General features: G+C 43.1%; 1 protein-coding gene and 1 long non-coding RNA gene across 2 annotated transcripts in view; one reads left to right on the forward strand and one right to left on the reverse strand.

Annotated features, from left to right (window-relative positions):
- The window catches only part of LOC103602773, a 1,877-nt gene extending 1,611 nt beyond the window's left edge, over positions 1-266 (forward strand). Inside the window, exon 2 of the long non-coding RNA XR_551554.1 lies at positions 10-266. This is a non-coding gene — a long non-coding RNA (uncharacterized LOC103602773). The remainder of the gene's footprint in view (positions 1-9) is intronic.
- A 2,877-nt stretch (positions 267-3,143) lies between these two features.
- Positions 3,144-9,053, reverse strand: part of LOC103602774 (protein yippee-like 2) — a 37,050-nt gene continuing 31,140 nt past the window's right edge. The window contains exons 2-4 of the mRNA XM_008587206.1: positions 7,972-8,015; positions 6,646-6,754; positions 3,144-3,308 (exon numbers count right to left, since the gene is read on the reverse strand). Of these exons, the coding sequence (XP_008585428.1) occupies positions 3,219-3,308; positions 6,646-6,754; positions 7,972-8,015 (243 nt within the window). The 3' untranslated portion in view covers positions 3,144-3,218. The remainder of the gene's footprint in view (positions 3,309-6,645; positions 6,755-7,971; positions 8,016-9,053) is intronic.

Below are 9,053 nucleotides of genomic sequence, written 5' to 3' on the forward strand. Positions count from 1 at the left end.
TACAAAAACATATGGGCAGATAGAATTTGGTAATATGAGAATAGTTTGTTTCTTCTTAGCTTTACCTTTTACTGCAAGTAGATTTCATGACTATTTCAATTTTTTAAAAAAATAAACATCTTTTTTCTCTAGCTAGAGGACTAGCATGTTTTCTCATGTGAGGCATATTCTTTAAAAATACGTAAATTGATTATGTTCAAGATTTAATTTCCCAGCCTCTTCCTGAACCTGAGGCAATCTGACCTTTAAAAAAAAAAAAAAAAAAAGCTGGGCCGGCCTGTGGCTCACTCGGGAGAGTGTGGTGCTGATAACACCAAGGCCACGGGTTCGGATCCCATATAGGGATGGCCTGGGTGAGCATGGTGCTGACAACACCAAGTCAAGGGTTAAGATCCCCTTACCGGTCATCTTCTTTAAAAAAAAAAAAAAAATTTTTTTTAAAAGCTGTTTATCTACAAGATATGTGTATTATTTTATTAATGTTCTTTTAACCCAAACCAGTTAATGTTTAACATGATGGGGCTTCTAAAACAACTGGAGCCCTGGCATACGTGATTAATACACTCACATCTCAAAAGCACAGATTTGACTCTGCTTGATCTTCACAAACAGATTTCCTTTACAGTCTGTAAAAGTGGAGCTTGTACACAGAGAGAGAAAAAGGAGCAAACCGGCAGAACAGCAGACTCAGGAAAACAAAATCCTTGTGGTTTGTGCTGTTGGTCAACTCAGAAACAAAAAATAAAAAGAGAGAAAGAGAAGAAAAACTTTGTGCAACTGAGGTGTAAACTGTATAGTGTCCCCAATGAAAAAGAAAACAGGAGGCACAATCCAAAGTGCTTTTACACGTGCGTGCGCACACCCACACTTAAAAACAAGATTCCAATCTGTTGGAAATTCTTCCAACAAAAGGAATCACTCTAAGTTGTTACTGCTAAATTTACTTGGTTTTATTTATTTTCTTTTCTAGCCAATACTGGTGCAAGAAAACATTTCGATTCTCAACCTGGTAATGTACTGCAGAGTCTGTTCCATTGGGAAAAAATGCAGAGAGGCATTGCTTTAAAGCCTCAATCCAGATTAAAGTGACAGCGACCTTTAAAAAAAAAAAAAAAAAAAAGTACATTGGTGATCACTATTTCCCTTAAAATATACTTCAAGAAATGCAGAGGAAACCATAGAATTTAAAATGAAAATAAAAAGTGCTCTCAGGGGATCTGAGAAAACAGCACCAAATATATTATTTAAAAAATTAAATATTATTTACAAAAGTATATTTCACAAGTAACTTTCTTTTATATATATCCACATGAAAATCTTTTTATAAGGGGGACACCTCTTTTGTACACACTAATCCACCAGTAAAGATTTACTCTATCTTATCTACTACGTGATCTTACTGTCATAGGAGTTGGGGCAGTCAGGCCCAGGTGACAACCTGTGGGCATCAAGTTTGGCTGTACTTGATTCACGTCAAATCAACCCATCAGCAACCTGAGACTAATATCCCGGGGGGGTCTAGGTATACTCCAGGGTGACCAAGGCTGTATGACCTAGGGTGGCACAGGGAGACGGAAATGGAGAGTCTGCTGGCTGGACTTCAGTTCTAAATGAAGGCAGCTGCTGGCTGAGGTATAGAACTTCATGCTGTGCCCTTTCTCACCTCTCCTTTACCCTTTCCCTACTGCTGGCACCCCTGTCCAAACTTTACCAACAAACTCCAGTTTCCTGAACCTACCTGGGGTGAATGAATGAGGTCTTTGGTTATGCTCTGAGTCGATAATTTGGTGAGGAAATTAAAGAATGAACTGACTGAAGCCATGAGTTGATGCATCTCCATTGCTCAGTTGTGGCCTCTCCAATACTGCTAAGTGTTAGACAGACAAGCCATGAATGAAGCCAAAGTTCTAAGAAGCACTTTTGGTTTCACTGACCCAAAGGGAAAGCCTAATGAGTTTTGTTTATTTTTTTTCCACTGTAGTTATGGAAAATCAAACACTCTACTGAAATCTCTTCCACCAAGTATGGTGCCAGGCACCCACTGGATGCTCAATGGATAGGATTTGAAAAAAAAAAAAAAAAAAAAAAAAAAAAAAAAAAAAAAAAAAAAAAAAAAAAAAAAAAAAAAAACCAGAACCAGGGTCTGACCAGAGCCTGCTCTGATCCACACAACACTCAAAGGCCCCATCCCCAAGGAAGAACAGTGGCGCACTGGTCTCCTCTTCTGCCCCTGGGGAATTCTAGGGCACTCTGTGTCCGGTTTGTGTATGTCACCATGTTACATTTTTAAAGACAAAGCACCTACCTATGTTTAACCCCCATTTTCTTTTTATGGAAAGGACTATCAACAGCCAGGACATTCCCTGAGCAAAGCATCTAATCAAAATCCGTAAAAGCAGGCTACTCCTTCAGAAGGGGTAGAGAGAGGAAATCCATGATTTCTGTGCTGGCAAGTCAGCTTAGGAATGTGAAAGTTGAAAAGTGTATTTTTATTGAGAACATTGGGCCTGGGAGCCAGAGGAACTGTTTCTCTATGAGCAGAAATTGAATACTTCTTCTGAACCTCAATCTGCCATGCAGTAAAGTGGGGAGAACAACTTACTGTCCCAGGGCTGCTAAAGCATTGGAAAGATCTAGACAAGAAGCCTTGGGGACAAAATTTGATTCCTAAGAATCTTTTGTCTTACAGAGACAGTGTACTGCTGAACCCGGAGCTACCCTGCTGTCGGTCCCACGATCTGATGTCCCTAAGGAAATTCGGTTCTGCTGCAGATGCAATTCTGAAAATGTCCAGGGTTGGCTGCTTTGATCCTGGTTAATCGATTTTACAGATGAGCTCTATGAATTCACTCTTTTGTTGAGACTTTTCAGGTGAATTTTCCTATAGGATCAGTCTACTTGGAGAATGAGATGCTGAGGATTACCTAACACACACGTATCTTAATATTTTCAGCCTAAGAAATGAAATTAACCCAGTTAAATGAGTTTAGGTCATGCACCTTGTACTGGCTGAACTGCTGTAGAACAGACTTCACAGTGTTGATTAAATGTAACAAACTCCTCCTCTCAGGAGCCTTAAAGGGATTTATTCTCCAATTCCCTAATGTAACAAAGTTTGGATAGGCAGGTGGAAGACAGGGGGAACTCTCTCACGCTTGGGTAGAATGTTCGGTTGGATGGCGTTCGTGTGGACACTGGGTTGGGTGGACGCTGTTCCATCAGTCCCAGCCATTGTCCTTGATCATGTGTGCTAGTTCAATGATGTATTTGCCTTCTTTATATTTCTGGCTGCTTTCAAAAGCATGTTCCTAGGAAACACAGAGGAGGAGAAAAGACACTGAATGACCAAAGACAGGGAGGTGATTTTCGCAGCATAGAAGCAGAAGTGTTGCTGATGACCGGCATCAGGACCACTGAGGTCTGGTCCCAGCTTCACTCGGACTCAGAGAATTCCCACCGCTCCAGCACTCTGTCCCTCCACGTAACTGCAGAACTGAGGCAGCACCAGGACTCTCTCAATGTTACAACAGAACTTCTATAAGATCTTTGCTCCATGTCACCACTTCAATAAGGTCTTTCCCAACTACTCTACTTAAAACCCCAACTTCCAACCCAGCACTCTCTCTCCCCTTTTTCCCCCACTTTATTTTTCTCCACAATACTTATCACTTTCCAACATATATTATAATTTGCATTTCTATTTTGCCTATTTTCTGCCTCCCATGACTATAATATAAACTTCACGGAAGGCAAAGATTTTCATGTTTTGTTCACTGCTGTATCCCTCGAAGACGGCCTGACATATAACAGATCTTCAATAAATAATTGCTGAATGACTTATATGTATGTGTGTGTATAAAATCTTAGGGAACACCTCTCTCTCTCTTTTTCCCTCTCTCTGCTAGCCAGTAGGGGAATCCAAACCCTTGACCTTGGTGTTATCAGCACTGTGCTCTAGGGATCCTTGATTTCTATGGATAAATCTATAAAGCTTCTGTCATTCCCACTAGTTTCTAGGAACACAGAAGTCTGGTTATAATTTTAAACTGTACATGTTAGGCTTAGAAAAAAGACACTTAGCAAGAGAAAAAAAAAAGTATTGTGAGGCCAAACAGGTCCCCTTTTTATTTCATTTTTCTTGCCGTTTCTATGTCAGATGAGTCAAGGCTGTTTTTCTTTCACTGCCTCTCTCCAGGGAGACAGGAGCTATATAAACCACAGGTTAGAGAAACTGGCAGCCCTTAAGCCCCACCCAACTGCCAGGCCTCCAGAGGAAAAACTCAATACAAACCACCTGGCAAGTTACTTTTCTAAACTTATAGCACTATGGGCTCTCCCAGCTAATAAGCCCCACAGAAAGAAGCCCTGTGTAGGTGTGGGCTGTCTTATTTGCAAGTATAAGTACCTAAGAACATTTTAGGGGCTTTGGGTTTCAGAACAAGAGTTCAGACTTTGTGCAAGAATCATTGCACAAAATGGAAAAGGGAGAGGAAGCAAGGGCATAGAGAATGTGCAAACACGCCACACACGAGAGCTGTGGACTCAGCAGCAATTGCCCTGACACTTCATTATTCCCTGGCTCCGTGTGTGTGTGTGTGTGTGTGTGTGTATGTGTGTGTGTGTGTGTGTGTGTGTGTGTACACACAACACAGGAATGTGGCTTGGAAATAAGACCTATTGTTCCATAGCAATGTGTTCAGGGTAGAGAAGAGAAAGCAAAACTAAGAGAGTGAGGGTTTTCCTACTAAGCAAAAAAAAAAAAGAAAAAGAAAAAGAAAAAAAGACAATGACAAAGAAGAAGAAAAAAGAAAATTCAGCAGTCCCCAAATCACATAGGCACTTACAAAATATCAGGACTGGACTCCAGTGGAAAGAGCACTAGATCTGGGCTCTACAGAAACTGATCCCACTTCTACTGCTTCCCAGCATCAGAAGCATCACTTAACCACTTGACTTTCCTTTTCATCACTTTGGGATATTTAGACCTGCTTCACAAGATTATTTGGAGGGTCAAAAGGAAAAATGGAATGGATCCCACTTCTACTGCTTCCCAGCATCAGAAGCATCACTTAACCACTTGACTTTCCTTTTCATCACTTATGAAATTGGGATATTTAGACCTGCTTCACAAGATTATTTGGAGGGTCAAAAGGAAAAATGGAATGGAAGAAGGCCTGGCATATAAGAGATGATCAGCATGTATTTGGGGAGTTGGATCTTCCCCTCCTGTCCTGTACATATCACTACACTTATCAAGCTGTTTCCTTTGTTTACACGACACTTTCCTCCTTGGCATCATGAGAGGGCAGGGACTGCATCTCATTCATTTTTGTATCCAAGCTTTCAGTAAAACTTTGTCAAATGAGTGAATCATTTCACCTAAACCTCAAGCAAGAAGCAAAACCAGCCAACTCAGGTTTGTCTCTAATTCAACACATCCTCAGTGGAATAAGACAGCCAAGACGGCGGGAAACAGAACAAGGGACAGAACATTTCTGGATAATCAAAACCAGACTGTGTCCCCTCAGATCACCCAGAGTGGGCAACTGCACAGAGAGAGTAGAATGGCCAAGACCAGTTTCTCCCACAAACAAGAAACAACCAAGCCAGCCATAGGGACCTGTTGCTAAACCATCTTGGCATCACAAAGTACACTATCTAGGTTTTTTCTTTCTAATCCTTAACATTTCAAGGGAGATGTGGAAAATGGCATCTAAAGGCAGTGCTGCCAAGCTCCATGGCAGGCTCCACCTGCACCAGTGTTTTTTAATGATCAGCTCACTTTCAATCTTGATTTAAATGGAACTATACTTTACTCTTGCGTATATATAGTTCTGAGGTCTTCAAACTTAGCCATGCTGCCAGCATCCAGTTTGCAGATGGCCTATCATGTCATGGACTCTTCACCATCACATGAGCCAACGCCCCTAACAAATCCCCTCTCACATATTTTATACACATATTCTATTGGTTCTCTCTAGAGAACCCTGACCAAAATATATATATATATATATATAAAATATACAAATATTTTATATATATATATAATTCCCCCCGAGACTCCACATACCGTCATCCGCCCCCAGATTCCCCCACTATCAAAATCTCACACAAGAGGTACATTTATTACAACTGATGAACCTACAATGACACCTCATTATTACTCTGTAGCATTTCTGACTAATCCTTCAGGCTTTTTCTGATGCCATTTAATGGCTAGGTAACCATGGACATACTATTAACCTCCTTAAGTCTCATTATGTCCATCCATAACATAGAGATGAAAATAGCACCTAACCTCTAAGGATGCTGTGAACAGTAAATAAAATAATGCATGGCACATAGTAGGCTGTCAGGAAATGTTATATGCTATTATTATTGATTAAATCTGAAGAGGTGTGTGTGGGTATGTGTGTGTCTCAGGCACGGGTGTGAAGGAATGAAAGGAGGAGAGTGTCAGCAAAAAGGAAGAGTGAGTGTGGCTGGCCGAAGACTGTGCCAGGTACTGCTCTCTGAGCTCAGCTTCCTGTCCTAAGACAGTGCCACAGGTCATGGGATGCAAGTAGAAGAAAGCATCCTTGTAGCACGAGGCTCTCGGCTATTGCCTTCAGAGGTCCTCTACCAATCAGATTCCTCTGTACTTACATATTTCCAGCCCAGCGTGGTTTTACAGTTTTCACAGTAAATGTCTGCGACTGCATGCAGTCCTGTTAGCAACACTCGCTCTTCTGCAGGCCCACAGCCCACGTTAACTCTATGTCAAGGGATGGAAAGAGAGAACAGGTAGTCAGTCACGTGCACATCAGTCGTTTAAGATGAGCTTCCAGCAAAAATTAACTGAGCAGGCTGCCCCAAGGGAAGCCAACACCAAGATGACAGTATAAAACTGAAATCAATAACAACCCTGCCCCCCCCCCCAAAAAAAAGGTAGCCACATGGAAATATCTCAGTTGGAATGAATTTCAGATCTGCAAGTTCTCATTCGGTGGGTCTACTAAAATAGTCTTTATGGTTGAGACTTTGTTTAGACTTTAATTTTTCTTTTTCCTTTTTGTCTTTTTTTACTGACCAGTAACAGGATCGCAACCCTCGGTGTCGCGCCCGTACCGGGGACCGGCAACGGGATCACAACCCTCGGTGTTGCGTCTGCACCATGCTCAGCCAGTGAGCGGGAACTGGTCTCCACATGGGATCTGAACCCTCGGCGGGAGCGCCGCCACGCTCCCAAGCGCCACACTCTCCAGTGCGCCACCGGGCCGGCCCTAGACTTTAATTTTTCTAATAAATGCTTTTCATCTTATGATTTAAGGTGACAAACTGACAACCACACTGTGAAATCACTAGACCTGAGCACAGCTTACTGAGTGAGAACAGAATTAAGCCGAAGATGTCAAACATGATAGCGCAGTCTTGTCCTGATCACGAGGATGGGTGAGCCCCATGTAACAATATGCTATCTACCTTCACAGAGAAACTATCTCTAGCTGAATATGCTAGATATCCCTTTCTACAGTTCATCAGGCTTGTGTGAGCCTCACCTTCCCTTCCCAGGGAAGAGGTCATATCATGTGCCCAGTGATGGCTCAGGGCCGTGTACACTGGGCACCTGCAGTAAGGGAGGGAGACCCTTCACTAACTGGGCCTTCCCTCCCTCCTTAGGTCCTTCAGCTCATCTTGGTATCTTTTGTTCGTCCTTGTTCTCTTCCCAATGACATATCACAGATCTGGTTATGAGACCTCTATGTTGAGGATCTCTCTCAGAACCTCTTTAGCTTCTTCCGTATGGGACTACAATGCTCTGATGTGCTTACTGAGGGTAGTGTTGTGAATACATTATTTTCAGCCACAAATGCTGCCTAGAAAATTCCCCAAAGGTAACTGACTACCAATTGTGGAGAGTAATGCTCCACAGGGTTTTTTACTATGGTAGAGAAGGCAGGGTCTATTGTCTGTACATGCAGAGACACTTACACTGAGTTAAAGAGGTATGCTCGTCCTTGACTTCCTTGGAACGACTGAAATGCAAGAAAACAAATCAATAGTTAGATGTCCACTTCACCCGCACACTTGAGAAACCAACCCCAAATCACAAGCATGACCTTCTAGGATTGACGCAGCAAAAGGGAGCACTGAGCCAGTTAACAGTCCAGCTGGCAGATGGCACGGGGGATGGGGCAGGAAGCGGGGAGAGGAGAAGGCAGAATCCACAGAGCTTCAGAGCTCCAACCAGCCCACATCTGGACTGTTTTCACTAGCTTAGGTGAGAAGATGGGGGAAAAAACCAAACCCCAATATGTCGTTAAAAACTTCCTCTCCCCTGACACGGCCTGCTATAATTAACCCACCTGAGATGAACCTACACTGGCCTTCCCTGGTCCTACTCAGTTTCAGCCCTCTGTGCCGGCCACAACTCCCCAGGCTGGCTAGAGCAGGGAGACCAGTACCAGCACTTTGCTTGCCCTCTTGGACCACACCCTCAAAGGCAGCAATGAGTCTCCAGCACAAGAGTCAACATCAAACCCCCACTTATCAGTTGTCTTGCCTTCTGGTAGATCCTAACTGCCATGACAGTTAAACAATCCTCCTAAATGGCAGCATGGGAGCTCTCCTTTTGAGGTGTAAGCACCTTGATCTCTAGATCACAGAAATGCTCATTAAGCAGCAATCTCATATGAGCTGCTTTCTTCTGGCTGGAGGGTGACAGGGAACAGGAGAAACAAGAGCCAGAGCTTGCCATGCAATTTGGTGCCTACTTCCATTAACACAGGCCCTGTCCGTGTGTTCCTCCTCTGGTTACACTCAGACGTCTGGCTGACATGAGCCAGCCATGCTCTGCATTGCTGCCTGCATTTTTAATATGGTCTGACAATTGTATCTTGAATTTAACATCCTAGCCTACTCTGAAAATGAACAAACAAAACAAACAAGGGACTCTCCCAGGATCTCTGTTATTCAGTGGCTGAAGAAACCTGGGAGTGGGCCGGCCTGTGGCTCACTCGGGAGAGTGCGGTGCTGATAACACCAAGGCCACGGGTTCGGATCCCATATAGGGA

This window comes from Galeopterus variegatus, unplaced genomic scaffold (genome assembly GCF_000696425.1).
Source record: "Galeopterus variegatus unplaced genomic scaffold, G_variegatus-3.0.2 Scaffold4288, whole genome shotgun sequence".
Taxonomy (NCBI): Eukaryota; Metazoa; Chordata; class Mammalia; order Dermoptera; family Cynocephalidae; genus Galeopterus; species Galeopterus variegatus.